The sequence below is a fragment of the Mycetomoellerius zeteki genome, unplaced genomic scaffold, assembly GCF_001594055.1.
Source record: "Mycetomoellerius zeteki isolate Tzet28-1 unplaced genomic scaffold, Tzet1.0 scaffold332, whole genome shotgun sequence".
Taxonomy (NCBI): domain Eukaryota; kingdom Metazoa; phylum Arthropoda; class Insecta; order Hymenoptera; family Formicidae; genus Mycetomoellerius; species Mycetomoellerius zeteki.
This window is the reverse complement of record NW_017257319.1, coordinates 725,950-748,473: the sequence shown is the minus strand read 5'-3', so window position 1 is coordinate 748,473 and position 22,524 is coordinate 725,950. Positions and strand designations below refer to the sequence as shown.

Here is a 22,524-nt window from a genome sequence, read left to right as displayed (position 1 = left end):
GATAATTTTGATGATTTTTTTATAAAGTTAAGTTAGTTTATTTCAGGGTTGTGACTAATGTTTTTTTTTTAAGAATAAAACATACTATGTGTTTCTTCTTAAATATTATATATTTTTAATGCTTTAAATATGCTTTAAACAGTATTATAAAAAAATATATTTAAAACATATTAAAAACATCAATTTAGCATGTTTTAAACATTAAAAATAAACCAGGGTTGGTAAAAAAAATATGTTTTAAACGTGTTTTAAACTGTTTAAAACACGTTTAAAACATGTTTTTTTACCAACCCTAGTTTACTTTTAATGATTGCTAAGGCAATGTTTAACTTAACTCATTCACGGTAATTCGAAAATTAGTTTTTTATGTCACTTTTACAGTAAGGAAGAAATATTAAAATACACATAAAATTGTAAGTAGAATTCTTTTATTAAATTTGATATAAATTATAGAAGTCCAAAATCGCGCGTGCGCGCACAGTTTCAATCTAAACAATATAAAATCGTGCAGCTTTTTCAACACACACACACAATTCTAATAATGGTTACAAGATCTGTAACACGATTTAATTCTGATATGATAGTTGTTATTTATTGTTTTCCTGCAATTAAATCATGCTCTAACTATTCACTACGACTATCATGAAAAACCGCACATTCACACATGCTACACTATATACCATAAGATTTCTAATGTAAGAAAAACCCCGACTTAACGAATAATGATTTATTCATTTAGCAGAATTCGCAAGAAAATGAATTATATACAAGCATAAGTTAAGTTTATATTTTATATTAATTAATTGATGACACATCAAAAACATGAGAAAAATTGTGATATAAAAGTCAATAAATTTAATACTATTACACACTTATTGATAAAAAATTGTAAGACATCAAGACATCCCAGGAATTAAGCAAAGTCTGTATTGTGTTACAAGTGTTACAACACGTATAAGATTTTCAAGTAACTGACGAGCGACGAAGAGTCCGATAAAAAATAATAAAGTTAAGAATTAATATTTGAAAGTTTTTATTAACATCAAGAAGTGCTTTTTACGCCAAAGTATATGTTGAATGAAAATTGCATAGATAAAAATTATTCTAATCTTATCCAAGGCAAGCATTAAACTTTGTTTGCGTTCTCTTCCGACTTTTTTCTATTCTGATAAATTTGCGTTATCTAGCGATAGTTTGCAGGATCGCGAGATCAACAGCACGATTAACTTTATACATACATTTCTCATCACTCAATCGATAATAGGAGTATTCGAGTGACAATGCATGCACCTCGATTTCTTCACCCCTTTATGGAGTCCGGTCTAGTCACGAGAATGAATTGACGTGTGGCAATAGTCTCTCATTTCAGCCGCGAGGATGACTGTAGAAGAAACGAAGAGAGAGAAAGAGAAAAATACTTCGTAAGGAGAGAATAGAGAATCATACTGAGATATATGCGAGAGAATGGTGGCATCAACAAGCGTGTGCGTGCGTGCGTATATGTATTTGTGTAATGGTAGAGAAGGCGAAGGGTGAGAACAGCCGATGAGAGACGGGAGGGCAGGTCGGTAACGGCTATTTTTGGAATGTGGGTCACCCATAAACCCCGGCTTGTGTGTCCCGTGACGTCACGGGATCGTCGTCGTGGCAACAGGGACGCTGGGTCAATCACCTCGGTTCAACCCTCCTTGTTCCTCTTTTACCCTGTGATCCGTTCGAGCGCACCACATTCAACCTCATCGTCCCACCCTCCCCCCCAGGAGCTCTACCTGTAACTCCCTCTGAGAGGGAATAGGTTAAAGGTTACGACACCGATGATACACGCATCAAGAGAACCTGTTTTTTACCCTTCAGCTCGTGCCCTTCTCTTTCTTTCCATCACCCTTTCTGCATACACGTAGGTCTACTGTCCTCTTTGCTCGCGTGCATCTTCATTGTATAGGATTTTGGCTCTAATATCAGAGGTGAACATCAAGGAAAGTGATTGTATAGGGCTGACTAAGCAATGCACGGACAATGCCAAGTGTATAATTATTATGATCTTGATATTAAGCGACTAGATTACGGTCAATGTAAACGCCATAAACTTCAATAAGGTTAAATTACTAGATGCGAGGTGACTCGGAAAATTTATTTATACCTCTGGTTGAATATTATTTTGGAAGAATCTTGTCAAAGGAAATGCTAAAACATCAACCTTGGTAATTAGGGGAGGCATTTCGCAAGATTAACGCCCCGGTAAAAAATTCTTTATACATCAATATGTATAAATATGTATAAACATACCTAAACACGCATAAATATTCATAATCATATATAATTACACATGAAATATGTCCATACGTCTTTCTTTCTTTTGTAAAATTACTTTTTAGTGTATTAAAAATAATAATAATAATATTGAGAAAACATCAAAAATAGTTAATGGGACAATTTTCGCATTGTTTGTTTTAGAAAAAATAAAGTTTGGCAAAAAGCAAACAAATTTTCTCATACATAATTATGTATAATTTTACATGCAATTATATATGAGCAATTCTTTTACATTTTTCCAAACTTGATTTTTTCTAAAACAAACGATGCGAAAATTTTCCTTTTTGATTATTTTTGATGTTTTTTCATTATTATTAGTATTTTTAGTACACTCTAAAAAGTAATTTTACAAATGAAAGAAGGATGTATGAACATGTATGGACATATCTCATATATAATTACATATGTTTATGAATATTTGTATATGTTTGTACATATTTATATATATTCATGCATGAAAATTTTTTTACCGGGGCATGCGTCGTAGAATCAACTTTCCCTTGCTTCATTTTAATTGACAAAAAATATTTGCAATAACAATGATACTAAGAGCTTATTGATAAATCTGCAATGTTGTAATTTTTATCAGATGTCACCGTGACATGGTCAGTTGCAAAGTACATACACGCATTGAATTGAACATTTTGTAGCAGTGAAAAAATTTCCAATTCCTTCGTAAGTTCTCGCCATCTTCTCGACTACGCAGTATCTACGTCGCGAGCTTTATATATTCTGCTACAACTTCGCAGAGACCTGTATTATCCATTCCTACTAAACTGTCCGACCAAGTCTCGATATGTACCACGTACTTGTCCGCGCGCGCTTTTTCACTTGTGCGTGTTTTTTCCTTTAGTAAAAAGTTCGATTCTTTGGAGTTCGATTGAATCGCCATGCGAGTGAAAGGCATGCGAATATGATTTTTCTACAATAAGAAATAGTAATATGTAAAATATCAATATTCACAATGAAGAAACGTTACCGATAATGAAGTTTACCGTAGATATGTTACCTGTGTTAAACGTGCGACGTAACATCGGCGTGTGCCACATGGCTGACTCGGCGGATTTGTTCTACTTGATTTTTCGTTCTCTACTTTTGAGATAAAATTATTGTGATTTATTTTATTTTTTTTATTATAATTTTATTATAATTTTCTTACGATATTTCAAATGGATTTACTGAGGAAAAATTAATAAAATTTCACTATGTATAATGACTGCAATGCAATTTATTATATAATACATAGTCATAATGAAAAGATTTAATATGTCCTTAAAAAAGTCCTTGAATGTCTTCAAAATATCAAAATTTTTTTAAATCGCTTATTTGTTACATAATACATACAAAAACTTAAATAAATATTTTGTTGTAGCTATTGAATAATTTGAGAATAAAAAAGTTAATTTTTTAATAAATATCCACACAGTAATACAATATCTAATAATAAAATAATAATGCTGCTCACACTCACACACACATATTTACAACTATATAGTAAATATTTTCCTTGTTTATTTAAATGTATAATTTGATTAATATTTATAATAACGCATCGCGCATAATATGGTACAATATATATATAATTGTACATAAACTGCAATATAATATGCACAGTTTCTACGTAATGCAATATTACAATCCTTGTATATATGAGAATTGTATATCAATAAAATTATTTTATATCGATAAAACAATAAAGTGGATCATACTAATATTTACAAACGTGAATCATTGTTAATATTAATATTCTATACGGTTAAGTTAATGCTGTAGAAGACATTTGACAGTTTTTGCAGATAAGGGATGTTTAACAAGTCCTTCATAGCACGTGGAACTTCTACTTTCGAGCCAAGAGTTTCATTGAAATTCATCGGTGACATTACGTCAATATGATTGTATTACGTTGGGACGCGTCATCGTTACCGCGTTTGGTGCCAGCAGTTGCAGATACGAGAAATTTAGAAAGTGCCGATAATATCTTAATTTTTTCTAACCGAGTTGCGCGAACGAGACATTAATAATTTTTACAAGATTTGAGACATAAGTTTCTCATTTTTTGTTGCATCTCGCTACACAACGTGTGTTCGACTTGTCTCAAGAATAATGTATTTTTTTGTTCAAATTAGATTTTTCGCGGAATGTTAAGCAATAAAAAATAAAAAAGTATTAAATACAAATGAACTTATATTTTACGAATATTTATAACTGTAAAAATATCTATTATAATATTCTATCCTGTATTAGCACGAATGAATGAACCACTTGAAAATTGTATCTCTTAAAGTGCAATAACATCAAAATAATGATGAAATGAATCGTAAATGATTAAAAAGTGATTTTAGTCATTTTTTTATGTCATGATATTTTATATTAGTTGCTTGGATACTTAAGTAGAACATCAAATAGAAAGTCATAATAATATCAAAATGGCTACACAAAGTAATTATTAAAAGTCACTTTTCAAAGTATGATTCATTTTAACATTATCGTAATTTGTTCTACTATTATTAAACATTCTTAAAGAATATAGAAAGAGATCAACTAGTAAATAAAATGCTCAATTTAAAAATTAAAAAGGCAGGACATTATTTAGATAATTTTTTTTATACGAATACATTTATAATATATTTACTAAATACTATTCCTTTGATTAGAAATTCTACTAACGTTAGTAAGTAATATCGTTTTAATAACCACCATTTTAATTAATAGCGTGTAAGAGTAATCGAGTTCAAGACCGCTCCATTCTTGCCTCATAACAGCCGCGATAATAAGATGAACGAAATCAGAAGGCGATGCGGCGAACGAACAGTTTAGCGACCAAGCGAGCTCGGCTCCGTTTTCAGTTTCTGATTATTTTTGGCAGCAAGCAGAGCGGGCAGAGCTCTCGCCTAAAAATGCTTACGACCAATGGCGTTGCCGTCATTGGTTGTGCTTGTACCACGTGAACGGCCTATGTTGGAGGTTCACAAAGTCGACTAAGTATCCACGATGGTACAGTCAGCTGCCTAAGGTCCGGTTGGCCAGTCGCAGCCAGTGAGCTTTCTCCACAAGGTAAGCCTACTTCCTGTAGTCCTCCTGATTGTTCTTATCATTATCGCAGCGCAAGAGTATCTCGAAAGGCCGAATCGACCGTTTCTGTTCTTCAGGAGGAAGTCTGGAGAATCTTTGAATAGGAGAAAAAAAAATGGGAAACTCAATTTCTTCTTCCAGGAATGAGTTGTTGCTCTTGAAATGTTATTTCGATGTTCGAGGATAATCGTTGGGAAGTTACCGCGTTCGAGTGTCAGTGAAACGAGTGGCTGTATGAAAGATACTTTTCAAGGTTGTGACGATTGATTCGCCCAAGACCTCCCGAGACAGTGACTGATCGGCAAGCAATCGCTCGTCTTGAAAGTGACGCGGAGTTGAAAGTGATAGACAAAAAATTATTCCGTTTATAGACCCAACTCAGCTATTGACTGGTTATTCAGGATATTTCGGCAAAATACAAGTGTAATCGTTTTTCAATCTTCTTCCTCTCATTTTAATCTTAATAAAAAGAAATCGTAAAATTTTTAGTTTCATCAGTAGATAGTGTTAGATTATTATTGTAATCGTTATTTTACGATCAATTTTCTTAAGACTTATAATTCTCCAACGTAAAGAAAACTTCTTTCTTTTACATTTTAATCTTAATCGAGAGAAATCGTAAAATGTTTAATTTCGTCAAAGGATGATTGTCATGATCTTGATTATTATTTTACGATCAATTTTTTTTAAATTTACAATTTTTCAAGATAAAGAAAATATATTTGCGTTATCTTCTTTACGGGAGAGAGATTCAACAAAGTAGAATATAACTTCTCCTAAATGGTAATGCTATGTATTTTGTATTTTCTCCTGAATGGGTTTTGCCCTTTTTGCCTAACGTATTATATAATTTAATGAGATTTAGCGAGTCTATTTTTACGATGCTTGCCTCTTTGATATCGGAGATGGTATCGTATGTGTCTCGATAGGATAGGACGTGTCTCGGAATGGTTCGAGCGCGAGGAAATCTATACTTAGCAAAGGCGATCGTTCATAAAAGAAGGCGCTGCAGCAAGTACGAACAAATAATGGACCAAGAAAAGAACTTGATTATTCGATGATTTTCATAAAATTTCAATACCCTTACAGTATTTTCGCATTGACATATTCGCATGCTAACGTCATCTATGATGTAATCAGTAATGCAACAAAATTATATATATTCTGATTATACAACGCTCGTTCGAATTTTATGTTAATTGTGGAGTGCTTTGTGTAAAGATAGAATATAGATGAAAACTAAGCATTATAACATTTGCGAGAGATATTTAAAAAAATTTATTTCTGTGTGAAATCAGCTCGTAACGTTTAATAAACGATTCTTATTATTTGACGATAATTTTAACCAAAATTTAAACGATGTCATTTGTGGTTGATCAAAAAATGGACTTTTAATAATCATTTTGACGATTTTATGTGTATTAAAAGTATTTTGGTTAAGTACTTTCTTAATTAACACATAAAGATGTATGTATTTATGTAAATTATTATATGCATTATACGCAACGCACAAGCAGGAAAAAAACGAAATAATGAAAATATTCATAAAGAAATGATATATTATTCAAGTTGCTAATGACATTTTGTTTCGCCGTTGCCAAGTGTTCGTTGCAACGTTGCGTCAGGTTTCGCTTGTACAGCCGTAACGTTCCTAAGTATTTTCGGAATGCGGAGTGTCGCGGTAGACAAGGTACAATCCATCTTCTTGAATGTTTTGGAGCTGCGACAACGAGCGCGTCGTAGCGAGCTCCGCTAAGTGCGCAATTGTTATCTCTCTCTAACCGAATTGCACAATTTCGGATGCGCGCACAGAAGTTTACCTATATAAGTTATCTGTTTTGAAACTTCGTTGGACCCCGCCTTATCTCGTGGCAGAATGTTCTCTGGCGTGTCGATACTTCGCATCGGCACGATCCCGCGACGGGAGATCTTGGCTAATCAGAGGGATCGGCATGTCTTACCAATATATGCGTGATATTTTTCCCTCCACGCACTGTTATAGCTTTTTCAAATGAAATGTCATACGCAAATAGCGCGACGTGTTGACGTACATATTCGTCGGCGAGATCTCTTCTCTCCCCCTCCCCTCTCACACCCTCTCTCTCTCTCTCTCTCTCTCTCTCTCATGGTTATTTTATTTTATTAATGTTCTTTTTGTTTTTCCGATATCTTCATTTTGCAAATCGCTTTTCCCCTTATTTCATATTATTTTGATTATATTGTTTTTATTTTTTCATTTTTATCGTTATAATTCATGTATTCTGCTATTCTTAGCTCATTTTTATAACTTTATGTTTGTTCTTAGAGGGCTTGTCCTAGGGCACTAATAAACGTATTATCTATCTCTCTATCTTTCTATTTATCTATCTACCTATTTTTTTCTTTTTCTTTCTCTCATAGAGAGATGTTCATGACTTTGTTTATCTGCTCGCCTCGCTGGCTGTTTCGACATCGAATCTAGTTGAAGCCGCCGACGATGGGATATCTACCGTGGTCGTTGCATCCAAATTTGGATCGTCGACGTTACCCGACGTTCCTGACGACGGCACGTCGCAGAAAGTGGGGACGGCCGGCGTCTATTTTCGCGCGCCGGATATTCTATACCATCGTCGCGCGCGCGCGCGCACGCGAGAAAGAGATGAGAAAGACGACTTGAGTTCGTCTTTTCGTCCCGCCGCGCGAAATCTACGCACGTGAGACGCATGATTTATCGGCATGGAGCGAACAAATCGATCATGCTTGTCGGAGACACGTTAGCGATCAAATTTTTCTCTGGTTATCTAATATTATTTCCGTCGTGCGCTGAATGCGAAAGCGCTGACGGACATCTGAGTTTTCATTTACCATCATTTACGCCGTTGGCGTCATTCCATTAGTCTGTTTTTTATTCTTGCATTAGAGTGCAAAACTTTCTGTCTTGCTCTTGCCAAATATTAAACATATGCCTATTTCACTTTAAGTTCCAAGAATGTACACTAGTCCAGCTATAGAAAATAGACCTTATTTTCGTTCGCGCTATTTGCGCGCATTTTGCTACGCATCACGGAAAAGCGCGAAAGCGTTTGAAGATCGTTGAACGTATGCATACGCAAATACTTCACAAAATGTTGTTCGATCAAGTTCCAAGCGAGATGCCAAGAAATTGCAATTGCACTCGAGCAGAACAACAGGTCACAATAATATCAAAATGACATTAAAATAAATCATGACTGATTGAAAAGTGATTTTTAATAGAATTAATAATATAACAAAATCATTTTGTTATATTATTTTAATGTTATTATTATGACATCAAAATAGCGTCAAAATAAAAATTTTTATTTGTATTTTTATTTGTATTTTTATTTGGTTATAATAATATAATCATATTAGAACCGTTTTGATACTATTTTGATGTATAATCACTTTATATTCTGCTTAAGTTATTTATTATTTTAACGAGAAGGGTTAGCCCCTCCTCTTTAGTCGTTAAGATAAATTATTAGCGACTATTAATAGCATGCTGGTGTATCAAGGTTTTCAGCCACTGTACATATATGACACTAATATTTGCATCATTTTATATTATTTTTTAGGTAGACGCGCGTAACACCAAGACACCACCATGGCGGACGATGAGGTTAGGTGTGTATTTGGATCTGGAGTCTTTTGTATCCTCACGTTTTTATATTCTTATTCATTAAAAGATCAACGATCGAGGAAAGATGGCATGCAGTTCCGTAAAAACGCATAAAAATAACTCTTAACGTTACATTCTTTTTTTCATATTGTACCTTCGGTGGATCTTCGCCCCATTGCTGATTTTTACATTGGACAACGGAAACACTGAAATATCACACACATCCTACGTGTTGGACTCGCGCAGTAAAATTAGCATTACTGTCGAAAGGTATGCATTGTTTGTGCTTTCTGTGATTCTGTGAGAGACCGCTAGTATAAATTGTAGTTTTAGCGAAGATAGTATAGACCTTGTCAATAAAAATAGAACATTGGTTCTACTAAATGTTTTTATCGCGAATCTTTCGATTGACCTTGTTAGAAAGTGTATTTGATGGACTCTAATTTCAGTACCTGATGAAAAAGTTTAAATTAAGCATATTAAGTTTTAGAAATTATTATCGTTAAGCAAATCAAATTTAAAATTAATTTATAAAATTTAATATATTTATAGGATGTTTGGTAACAGATAGAAAAAAAATTTAATGATAAAATAAAATCGCGAATACGATTAAGATTTAGTTTTTTAATTATAAATGTTTAAATATTTACATAAAAAGTGTCTAAAGCATGAGAATATTTAAACACTTATAATTAAAAATTAAAGCACCGCGAAATTTTATTAATTTTCATATTGTAATTTTGAATGTTTAAATATTCACGTAAAAATCTCTAATGTACTTAAATTGAAATATTTTTTATTAAAAAACGAAACATCCATTTGAATTTGTTCTCCTTGATTTCTGCCTTATATATTTTATCATCTAGAAAAACCTCATAAATTGTTCCTATTTGTTACCTAATGCCCTGAAAATTATATTTATATTTATATTTAATTTTATAATTTCATTATTTCTGGATAATAAAGTTGGTCAATTCTGTATACGTATTTTACATAACGAAAAGAACATACTATTCTAAAGAAATAAAAAATTCAAATACACATTTCTATGAATAATTCATTTCCCTTCAATATACTATACTTCTATTATGATATCAAGCTTTTATGTGTAAAGCTCCGAGGACTTCGAACAGACCGAACCTCGTTTTTTTTCTCCTACAGTTTTTGAATTTTGCAGCTTTTAGTAGAGGATATAAATGGTGGTCAAGGATGAGCCATATAGTTTGTACGCTCTGAAAAAGATTTATATATATGCTACGTAAAATGACGAGGCGATCATAGAAGCTCGCTTCTCGTCGTAATTATATCCTTCGTTCTTCTTTTTCTCTTCGCAAGAAACTTTCTACCATCTCCCAATATTCCTCGTCGTTTCATCTCCCGTCGTACTTTTATTTTTTATTTGTTTGTAGTTTGGTATTCTTTTCATTCTTAATATTTGATTTTTCTATCTCGAAAGAAGAATCCTCAGGAGATTCTTGAACAGAAATTTTCCACCAGTTTGGTGACTTTCATCTCTGCATTCTTATAAAAAAAACAATTCATTCCCCACGCTCTTTACCTTGATGATTGTGACATCATTCCTACGTAATGTCCACCTCGCGGACAACAATTCTTCGTTTGTGCGGTGGGATAGTGGTTTTCTTTCGTATAATGAAGCCAATTTGCGCGGCGCGAACCGCAAATGTAAAAGTTAATGAAGGTTTTTGGACTCGTGCAGAGTAGGGAACATATATTCCGCAAATTTCACCGTAAAATTTCCGCTCTGTAGAAAACGGAAAATGGGACTAGCCGTATTACGACCGACATGTCCGTTGTCTCCGTTATATGCTCTATGGCCCGATTTTTTTGTCTGATTTATCGTTACACTCTGGTCCTTATTTCGGCATTATTTAACGCGGATCTGGACTATATTCCGAATCTCTTTGTCTTACTTTATATCTCTTCTTTCCTGCTACTCGAGCAAGCTATTTGTCACTCGCGTTATCCTTACGGGAACAAGTCTTCTCAGATTTTCAATTGTAGATTCAAGTCCAAGAAGATCTGTGATCTTGATTCATTGATCTCCGTGTATCGTAATAATTTGTGTATTTTACCCTGTACTTTTATCACCTTGTATCTTTCCAAAATCGGATTTACCGTTTCTCTTCTCTGTTTCTTTCTTATATACTTATAAAACGATTCATCCACTTGTCACATTTTCACTCCTTTTGCTCATGATGGCACGAAGAAGATGAAATTTTGTCTTCGAAACGAGAAAATATTTGATATTTGTCAGTACATATCGCGAAGCAAAATTCTGCGCATTTAATGAATAACAACGTCTACCAAAGATCGGTAGAATTTCCATTTACTGATTAAAACCGTTATATGAACGCAGTTTTGCAGATGGTTCGTTTATTCAGAGTCACGAGCGATAATTTAGCAAGTCGAAGCAGGAAACGTCTTCCTTATACAAACTTTCTATTGATAATTACGAAGCTTGCATTATATAGATGCTACATCAAGTGTACAGTTAAAGTTATTTCAGTTTCATCGTTGTTTAACGGTGTATAGGATGTTACAAGTTCCTAACAGAGCTTTTACAGAAGATCCCCATTAAAGATTTAAATTCCGTTAATAGATTTAAATTATCTTACAATTTCATAATATGTTTAAAATTTACATTCAGAGGAAAAGTGATGGCTAATATAAATAATCATTTATAACATATACCTAAATGATACATATATAAATTTTATTTGTAGAATTAATGTATTGAGGACAAAAAAAATTAAAGTTACTTATTGATCTATCATATTTATTAAATCACCTACGTATTTATCAAAGTAAATAATAAAAACTGTGCATTAAATGATTCTTGTTCTTTGCTGTGTCATTGTGAGCAAACTCATAACAACTTCTTCACATAAACAGTGTTTTTGTATTTTTCTTCAATCGAAATTAATTGGAGAGCTGTTATATAGTAAAAGTAAAACATAAAACTTTCAAGAACGCGCACTATACAGACAAACATAAAACGATCAAACAAATCTGGGGTAAAGTAGATATCGATGTGTATAAATTGCATGTGGAGTGATTGTTGTCTTCAAGCTGTTCTTTATAGCGCTACATGTCTCTCTAATGCTTCTTTTTTCTTTCATTATAAATGTATAAGTGTATAATATAATATAGTATATCTAATATCACACATCACGGAGTTTATGCGCAGCACGCACCGTATATAGCAGTATATGAAATTTAAATCAGCACTTAATATTGAAAAAAGGTTAATAAAAGTGCATAAAGAAAGAAAAAAAAATCGTTGCATTTTTAATCGCGTCTCGCAAATATGTAATCATCAATTATTAATAGCATTTGTAACAAATTGTCAAGAAAGTTTTTTAAGTGTACAACATGTCACGGTGTTATCATAACGTTTATTCGAGATGTACAGTCGTGTTACGAAAATTTGCATGATATCGCTTCTGTGCTGTATGCGACTACACGGAAAGAACGTTTTGCTGAAGAATTTAAAGTTTAGCTAGATACAGATCTAAAAATAATTTTGTAAGTTATTAAAATAATTATGTAGGATGCTTGGCTCGGAAGTAGCTACCTAATTTTTTTTTACGTAAACGTTCACTTTGGATACAAAAACTACCTAATTAAAATTACTATTATTAACAACATATTGTATATTATTAATTGTTATCCCATTTATCAGTACTTAAGAACATTATGAACGTAGATATAATCCATAATTTTCAGAATAAGCACATTAAATAGCTTATTGTGATATTTCTAAAAAATAAAAATTTTAATTAATATAACACTTTTGTATTGCGGGTTTTTGCAATGAAATTGCACATTTAAAGGTTCGCAAAGAATAGTTATTAAAAAAGAAAAATAAAGAGATGTAAACAAAAAATGAGAACAAAGATATGTTAAATAATATCCATATAAAACAATATTTTACAATTCACATTTTTTGCTAGGATGTAAAAATACTCCAAGTAACTATTGTAAGTAAAGTATAATAAATAATATTGCCAAAAGTTTTGATGTTCTAATAATCATCTTGAGCGTCTTAGGTACATAATTATTTTAATGGTGAAAAGCTATTTTCAAACCAGAGATACTTTAGCAAAATATATTATTCTTTCCTTGTACGATTTATTTTTGATCCACATAGCGCGCCGGTTGGTAAGATTTGCACAGCTTATAGAAGGCAGACAGAGCTAATGGTCGGCCGAAAGCGCCGCGCGTAATGTCATAAGCGAAAACGCGGCAGTTTGCGCAAAACGATATTACAAGATGCTCGCTGGGTACGCCCGCGCCGTTGTAGCGCTTAACAGCGACAAAGTTATATCACTTAAGACAGACTCCATTAGCTCTGCATCGCCGTGAAACACGCGAAAACACGGTCGCTACGCTAATGCTTCGTAAGGTATTCCTTGATGGCGAAATCTGGAACACTGAACGCGTAATCTTTTCTTCCTCTTTAACTCTCTCGTGCTTTGTCACTCTTTCAATATCTCGTTGAGAAATATCCTTTTTCACAGTCGAAAGGATCGCGCTCTGCAAAAAGTGTTTTAGATATCCCCGTACGTGCGACCCATGACACAGAGAATATACTAACGAGAAATGTTCTTTCTCTTTTTTGCAGAGAAAGCGCATCGAGGATGTACGTAAGAGAAGAAACTAGCTATGAAACGTAAAGTCGCCTCTTAAAGGACGGCCACTTACCAGGCGGATGAAAGAAATCCTTTCATCGGAACAGAGCTTATGCTCGTTTTATTACGAAATAAAACTCATTGCAAATATTTCAAATTAGCTATATCAATTTTGTAAAAATAATCAGAAACTATGGCTTAACGTTCCTTGAAGTAGACTCGAAATATGATGTATAATATACAGAAAAAACTTCTTGTTTATGTTTTTATTTTATACAACAAAAAAGTTTAATATCCATAGAGAGAGTGTGTAATCAATAGTCCTAAATGTGGTAATGACAGAGTTTTAGTGTTTAGAAAAGTTATTATTTTTCTTCTAATATGTATTTTACTAAAATATATTATATTACTTATAATTTTCTAATATACGTATTTCGCAGAAAATTTGTATTGTAGTAATTATTACAAACTTTGTAACTGCACTTGCTCTTTCATTTAAGACTCGTGAAAGTTTAGGCAGAGGGATGGGGGTGCGAAAAATGTTAGTTGTTCGTATTGTGCAATACTTTCTGAATTCGCGTTCCCTGAGACGCTTCGGGGCTTTCTCAGATGAGATGTTTTAAGGGAGTTTCGCACGAAAAATGCAGGAAAAGAAGAGGAAACAGGCGGAGACCGAGAGGAAAAGGGCGGAGGTCCGCGCCCGCCTCGAAGAGGCTTCCAAAGCCAAGAAGGCGAAGAAGGGTTTTATGACCCCCGACAGGAAGAAGAAGCTTAGGGTAAGTCCGTTTTTTGTTTCTTCCCTTTTGAATTTGGTTCGCACGACCAAGTGTGTTCTTCAAGTCGCGGGGATATCCTCTTTAAAAACTCGATCGCGGTAAGTCACCGCGAATCTTTCGTCAACGATAAAACGGGCGTTAATACCGCGCCAGATTTTCAAAAGTATATTTTATATTACATTAATACTGCCGTCGCATCGAACGTTTATTATCGACAACTAACAATAAGTTGATCTTCTCGTTCCCGATATAACCTGATTGCCTTATCGCACGCCATAATTTTCTCCTGCGTTGTTCGAGCCGCTGAGCAATATCGCGGTAATCATCTCTGCACCCTTTGTGCGCCGATTTTCTCGCAAAATATTTCTCGTAATGGCCACATCCATTTCTCTGTTACTTTCTCTTATTCTCCCCACCTTCGTATTTCAATGTTCTGTTTCCCAGCGATACGCGGAGCATCCGAAACTTTCTCAAGTTTTATCTCGCCTTTTTACCTTTACTTTATGGTCCCGCCTTACGTTCGCTATTCTGTATCCATCGTCGTGCAACATCCTACAGAACATCCATGTATCTCTCCCTCTCCGGTCCACGTTTCTCTTCATGCACCGTCGCGAGCATTCGCAGTCGCAGTACGTAAAGTTTCCGCGTGTGTATGTAGATTACCTCTTGGAGAATCTTTTTGCGTTTGCTGGCCCCGCGCGCGTCGGCATGTTATTTTCTCGTAAATCCACCTTCCTTCCTTCCTTCCTTTCGCTACGTCAATATTTGCTATCCCACCGAATTCCAACCGACGTTATCTCGCCGTTGACCGAAAGAGAGAAAGGCGTTAGTCGCGAGCTTAAATTATTTCGTGAGTAAACCACGAATGCTAATGTTTCTCTTGAGCATTGTGAGCTTAGTACATATGAATTTACTTCCGTTTCACCTTTCTGTTATTGTACGGTACATATTTATATATAGACACAAAGATTAATTATATTGTTGCATTTAAGTCTATTTGTTTTAATAACCATTTCAATATATGATTATAATATGGACGTATATAAATGGCCAATTTTATATTTATTAAACAAACATAAAAATAATCCACTTAATTGCACATGGTTTAAATTGTTCATACGGTTTATATAGCCTAGTATACTACTGAATATACAAATTCAATTTCCATTTAAATTATATCAATTTCATGCGATTAGAAATCGATTTGTTCGTGAATCCTGTAAATATTTCAGAGTACATTTTCCTGGGGAAACCTTTCCTCTCGTCTATTTACGAAATATTTTTTCTTCCTATTGAGTCGAACCTCACGAATTTTTCATATATTTATAGTTGCTGTTGCGTAAGAAAGCCGCCGAGGAATTGAAGAAGGAGCAAGAAAGAAAAGCGGCCGAAAGGAGGCGCATAATCGAGGAGCGCTGTGGAAAGCCGAAGATCGTCGACGAAGCCAACGAAGGTACTTTGCTTCGTTACGCAATCCTGCGAAATACATTTATATTTAGCAGAGATATTTTCTATATTCGGACAAAATTCGCGTTGTCCTGAATAAAACTATAAATTTACGTTTATCTCTATTTAATCATTCAGTTAGCAACAAGAATTATTGCACAGAAATGATGAATTCGAAATGTTAATACAATGCCGACTTGCGTGAATTACGAAAACAATTTTGAAGAATTTGATTTTTAAGAGAAAATGTTTTTATTTTTTAGATATGATTTGTACAAATAGTTTTTATTTTGGCACAATTGCATTTACATAAAAAATATGAAATTTTCGATCAAGTCACAATAATGATACGCAGTGTTCATTTTTAGTTTCACAGGTCGAAATTTTATGTTATCACATTTCTCACCGTGCTTTATTAATCTTTTTTACAATTCGTTGTTAGTAAATTTTTTTTCGAAAATGTAGAACATGCGGTTGATAGTAATTGGTATACGATTTTCAAGATTTAATTAGCACATCACTGAGAATTCTTTCTACCCTAAAATAATTTTTCGATCCCAATAGAAAAAAAGTGTACGTGAGAAAGTACAATAACTGAGACACGTTTCAGACGATATACGTGAATTGCGACGTTTTTTATGCGCGTCTTTATTTTGTTTTACATTATTTTGTTTCTGATAAACTACACAGAGACCGTAAAGCGCGTGCTGCGCGAGTACCACAATAGGATCTCGTCATTGGAGGATAAAAAATTTGACATCGAATATGTTGTTAAGAAGAAGGACTTTGAGGTACTTTTGAGAGAGCAACAATTGCGAGAACGTTTACGCGACGTGCAGTATGATAACGCGGCACTCACAATACAATAATAATAACGATGTTCAATGTTGTTGCACTTGTGTAACGCACTGATCTCCGCCCGGTTGCACATTTACGTAAAGCGATGACAAAATGTAATTAGAGTTTTGGCAAAGAGACCATCGCCACGAGATTGCTGGATTGCACAATTTTATAACATGCCGGCTACATTTAGCGCACACTCGATGAAAATAGCACCAAATGATGACAAACAATTAAAAAATAGAGCAATTTATTTACAGAAAAAATTTTTCCTAAACAGAAAAAATGGAGCAATTCAGAACTTTTAAAAAAGAAATAATAAAATTGTATCTTTGCTATAATCTCGGCCAAAAGTATTAACTATTATTTAACATTTTAGCTTAAAAATTGATTTATAGCATTTGCTGCGAAAATTATTCTTTATTTCAAAATCCTTTAAACTTACGTATAATACTAGTAACCAATAGGAAACAATATAGAATATAAATAGATAGAGATAAATAAAAAACTATAGACACCTATAAATACTTTTGGCCAAGGCTGTACAATTATATTGCTATGATTATTTATTATTACAATTATTACAAAATATCGTAATTAAAAGCTTTCGTATTCATTTTAAGGGGATTTGCAACTTCGGCTTATGTGTCGCGGCTACTTTCATCAACCAATGAATAATCGTTATCGAGCAACTCCCTGAATGATTAACGGCTCTTTACTGAAACTTGAATCTTTCGTCGTAACTTTCGTTCTGTAACCGGGCAAGAGACACGAGCTTCGCATTCTTTCGTCGCACCGTTTTTTCATTCACACTTTTCTTTTCTTTTTGTTCTATCTCTACGTAACACAAAATTGTCGTCGATTTCTTTTGATTCTGTCAGCATCTGTTTTCCTTCGCATTAATGTGCGCGCGATTTCTCATACTGTCTTCTGTCTCTCTCTCTGCTCTCTCCGTTTAATCCTTTGTTCTTGAATCTTTGGCAAATTTAATGGCAATTTAAGAACACTATGGATTATTCGCATCTTGATTATTGTATTAATACGGCTTGTCACTACTTACTTTATTTTCGCAAAACACGAAAAGTCAGAATAACAGAATAACATCGATTTTGAAACACGTTAGGTATATTCGAATATAATACATTATTATACATTGCTTCATACAACACGCACCATAATATTTTCTAGTGATTTTAATCATTTACGAGAAACTCTGATGCTTTTCTCATTTTGCGAAGTATTCACCGTTTCCCTCTTGCCGTTATTTTCGATCTATGCGCGAATATCTATGTGCATCTGTATCATCGCTCCTAGACGACAAGATTGTTTCAAATTTCATAGTGATGTCTACACTTGAAAATCGTTCTTGGAAGACGGTTTAAGAAAGAGCTCGCTTTCATTCACTGGAAACTTGAGACAGTCTTCACACCATTGCGAAACAGCGATAGTTTATAACATTTCGACTTAGCTTTCACACTATCGGTCTCACTCCCTCCCTCAAACTCACGCTTTCCACCCTCATGTGTCGTTCGTTCAAGTATACACACACATATATATATATATATACACGAAATGGACTCCGTACATATTATTCGTGAAAAGTTACATGCAATACATCCGTTACGCAATACCGTCTAGTACACTCAGAGAAAAAGACAGAGGTGGCAACTGTATAGGCGGTAATTATACAAGGTTTATCTATAGAATTAAGGTACCTAGTTGAATAAATTATTTTATAATTATTGCCATTATTAATACATTAATTCTACAATAATGTAAAGCTTGTACAGTTACTATCTATATGTTTGATTGTTATCACTATATTTTTTTACAATTTGCGAAAAATTACAATACATCCGTTGCAACAATATACCCGTTACTTAGAGAGTACTTAAAGAAAAAAACATGACAGTAGCAATAGGTGAAAACTGTACAAAATTTTGATAAATATTTCGAACAGGGGAAGCAGCTCTAATGACCTTGACCTTGACATATGTTATCAAGGTCATGATCCTCAGTAACCTTCAACAGGTTTTACGCGCTCATTTTATTTTCCCTGTTCTAAATATTTACCCAAATTTTATATATAGAATTAATGCGCATAGTTGAATAAATTATTTCATAATTATTACAACTGTACCTTAATTCTAAATATAAAACTTGTATAATTATCATCTATATAGTTGCTACTACTATGTTTCTGAATGTAAGTAGCGATATTTACGTCGATATCTACGACGTAAACGGTTAAGTCGCGAGCATTTTTTCAAGGAGTGACTTGAATTTTAACAGCTAGTGTGAAGTCCATTCTGATCCAGTATCATAAGAGGATCAACGTTCTCGAGGGGGAGAAGTACGACCTTGAGTACGAAGTCGCCAGGAAGGATATGGAGGTCGAAAAAAAATTTTTTTTTGCAAACAAGATGAGCTGCGATTAACGCCAATACTCTTTATCCTCTAGTCGTCTTTTTTCTTCTTACTTTTTTTCACGCGCGAAGCATATCTCACTATTTCTAGCGACTGTTCCGATTTGCATACTCATAAGCTGTCCGTAATAATATTAGGCGTAGACATCGAGGCTGAGTATTTTCTTAGCAGCAGCTCCTAACGTAGCACCCCTCGCGACTTGTAGAATCGCTCAACGTAGATCTGTCTCAGTAACGTTGATTTCTCGCAATAAGTAGAAACTTTCTACTAGAAAGAACTTTATTCACTTTATACTTGCGAGTCCGCACTACTAGACTCACATCCTTTCCACAGTTCCTGTATTTCTCACCCCGCTGATTTCCTTCCGTCGAATTTCTCTCATCTCCCACTTGCATTCCGTGATAGGTTAACGATCACGCAATTGTCAGCTTCGTGCTTCTCGCTTCCAACGCGAAAGACTCATTTCTTTTCTATTCTCCCCGTGATAATTACATTCCCTCACAAATAATCCTCTTAGTAGTAATAATATAAATCATCACAGAAAACCGCAGGTCGTCACATGCATTATTTTTCATCACATTTTTAAACATCACAAAGTTTTAAAAAAAATAAAAACAACGGAACAATTTACTGATACTGATATATTAAAAATGATAACAAATTGAATTAAATGTAAAAGTTGTTATCATTCTCATTCTACCGATATCAATGAATTGGAAACAGCCGTTACAATTTTATATCTTTATGTAGTGCCGTAGTTGTTATTTTAATTCCTGCATTTTTTATTTTTGAAGCTAAACAATTATAATATGATAACGAATTTTCAAGACAGCCGACGGCAAGGATGACAAAACACATTCAGCGGATTCCATTCTGCCCTTTTTTTCCAATAACTTTTTATTCTTTTAGCCGAGCTGCAGACGATCTGTTCGGCATATTGGAACAGACTATCCTTACTCGAGGGCGATAAATATGACCTCGAGAGGCAAATTAAGTTGAAAGAGCTGGAGGTAATTACGATCGGCTTGTCTAACAAAGAGAGAGCCTGTCGAAGTCCACTTGCATAGATAATTTTTGCCCAACTTTTACCCTTTCTTCCCGTGCCCTTATCCACATGATTTTTTAACTCCGCCACGTGCTTGACCGAGCGACATTCTTGGTCGAACGGTTCTGGTTGACGGGTCTTTGAACCTTCGGTTCGAGCACGTTTGCACGTCTCTTAGATAGGGAAATGCCGCGAGACACTAATGTTCCAAACTCTCTATGAAACTTTGAGAACAGTTTGAAGGAACGTAACCAACATTAACTTTTTTATTTCGCATCGCGCGAGCCTTAACGTTAACATCTTTTTGTTTCTATTTTTATTTTGCGCCATTGGCCATTGCAGCTGTTACTTCGACAAGACCAGATCGCATCGGAAAGTGCTCGCGCGAGAATGGAAAACAAAAGCAAAATTTCGTTTTCATCTTACACAATTTCATTTAAATTGTCTCCTTATTCAATTGTTTTAATCAATTCCCAGTTAGCACCAACATCAATATTATATTTCATTTCACATTCAACGATATAACTGTTACGTATAATACACGTTACGTTTATGTTGTTGAGTGTGCAATTATAACATCGATACGATGTTACTGTTAGTGATGTTTACTGAGTTTGGATTAAAACTCGTTCAGTTTTAGACTAGTAAACGAGAAACAGTAGAATAATAGAATAATAGAATTTTTTATAACATATCGTCGACATGGTATTATCCGCGCATTCGTGTCGGTTTATTTTTTCATTCGTGGCGCTTTCAATCACGTTCAGGATGATCCGGGACGTGCGAATGGTCGAAGATCGAAGTTTCGAAGGTGTTCAGTTCAGCCGAGACCGCGGCGCGGCGGCGCGGGAACCGTGCATATGTCCCCCGCGATACATCCAGCAGGGCCAACGACAGGGTGATCTCCATTTTCATCACGGAAAGGGACTTCAGGGCGGAATTATGCCCGCTTTACCGCGTCGAGGAAAGCACCTCGAGTTTCGCCGACGTTCCCGTGCGATTAAGCATTCGAGCATCGCGCAACTTTTATTACCGCGCACGTGGAGCGAGAGAGGGATCGCCAATTTACTTGAATCGGAGATTTCGGAAAGTTTTGCTTGTTGCGAGATCAAGGGCTCTCTCATTGGGATTCCAGTGTCGTTTAAGGTGTACCATTAGTATTCGAGCCATGCGGTTTATATTCTTCGCTAAAATATGTAAAGCTGGGCTCTCACACGCTTAGATTTTATAAAGCAAAAGGAACTATCATTCGATATCATTTATTTATTTACTAAACAACAACATTGTCATTATTATTAATAATGTTAATGTATATCAGAATTATAAGTTCCCGAAAATTTTAAATAAATTTGCAGCTATCTGTTACATATGCTGTAATGATCTTTTTCTTTTTTTATCACAGTTGGAAAATTTATGTTAAATTTAAATATATTTTACATGTCCTAAAATATATTATCCACTTACTCATAAATTGCGTTATTTTAAATTGTATTATGTTAAATTAACATTCGGATATGGTAAAATTTTAATAGAAGAATTTTGACAAGGATCGATTTTAACACAAGTACAAAATATTTTTTAATATGTACATTACATTATTTAAAAACTCCAATCTTAGAGATTAATTATTTTTCTTTTTATATTCCACGTTTAACTTAATGTGGAGCTGAATATAATATGATAATTTTCACTTTTTCGTGACTCGAGATTAGCGGATGATCCTAGCTTACATATCGCACGTCGTGCGCGATTGATCGCACGCTAGAGCCGTCTGTCTCTCACTCCGCCTGTGCTCCCTCCGCTTCCTAAGCTGTCAGAAAAGCAAACATATCGAGGAACCAAAGATTTCTGAGAGACTCTCCGTATTCTTTGTAGTGGAGTTGAAGAAGATTTGCCAAATGTATTACGACCGCGTCTACCTTTGTGAGGGTCAGAAGTGGGATTTGGAGCGTGAAGTACGGAAAAGGGACTACGAGGTACAGGAAAAGTGAAAAGCAGCGACAACGGCGAACAATGCGAGGAGAAAGAGAGCAACCGCCAGATCGCACGTTTCTTTTTGATCATTTCCTCCTCAAGTTGCCGACCCCTCCCCAGCGTATATCAGACGATATGGGGGTATTACTCTTCTCCCGCCCCCAGATCTCTCTCTTCGCGTTGTCTCTCGTTCTCCGCCCATCCCCCTTTCTGTACATACGTTTCTCTTTCGATTGTTGTTCTCTCTTTCACGATGTTTTTCTTGGTAGAAAACACACTTGCCGCGCGAACACAAGTCCGCTCCAAGGCGCGAAGCAATGGGAAAAGTTCTCACGATAGAGACGTGTGGAGAAACCTTTT

The 22,524-nt window shown here is 34.6% G+C and overlaps 1 protein-coding gene across 15 annotated transcripts in view; it reads left to right on the top strand.

The window, feature by feature from the left end:
• The first annotated feature begins 5,173 nt into the window (after positions 1-5,173).
• Positions 5,174-22,524, top strand: part of wupA (troponin wings up A) — a 32,689-nt gene continuing 15,338 nt past the window's right edge. For 2 of the 15 annotated variants that reach the window (XM_018452158.1, XM_018452154.1), the window contains exons 1-6: positions 5,177-5,367; positions 8,961-9,004; positions 13,650-13,667; positions 14,304-14,432; positions 15,762-15,885; positions 16,569-16,669. In XM_018452158.1, the coding sequence (XP_018307660.1) occupies positions 8,990-9,004; positions 13,650-13,667; positions 14,304-14,432; positions 15,762-15,885; positions 16,569-16,669 (387 nt within the window). In that variant the 5' untranslated portion in view covers positions 5,177-5,367; positions 8,961-8,989. Of the gene's footprint in view, positions 5,368-8,960; positions 9,005-13,649; positions 13,668-14,303; positions 14,433-15,761; positions 15,886-16,568; positions 16,670-19,010; positions 19,112-20,054; positions 20,156-22,065; positions 22,167-22,524 lie in introns of all 15 variants that reach the window. The other 13 variants (XM_018452161.1, XM_018452160.1, XM_018452156.1 and 10 more) reach the window with 12 other exon arrangements.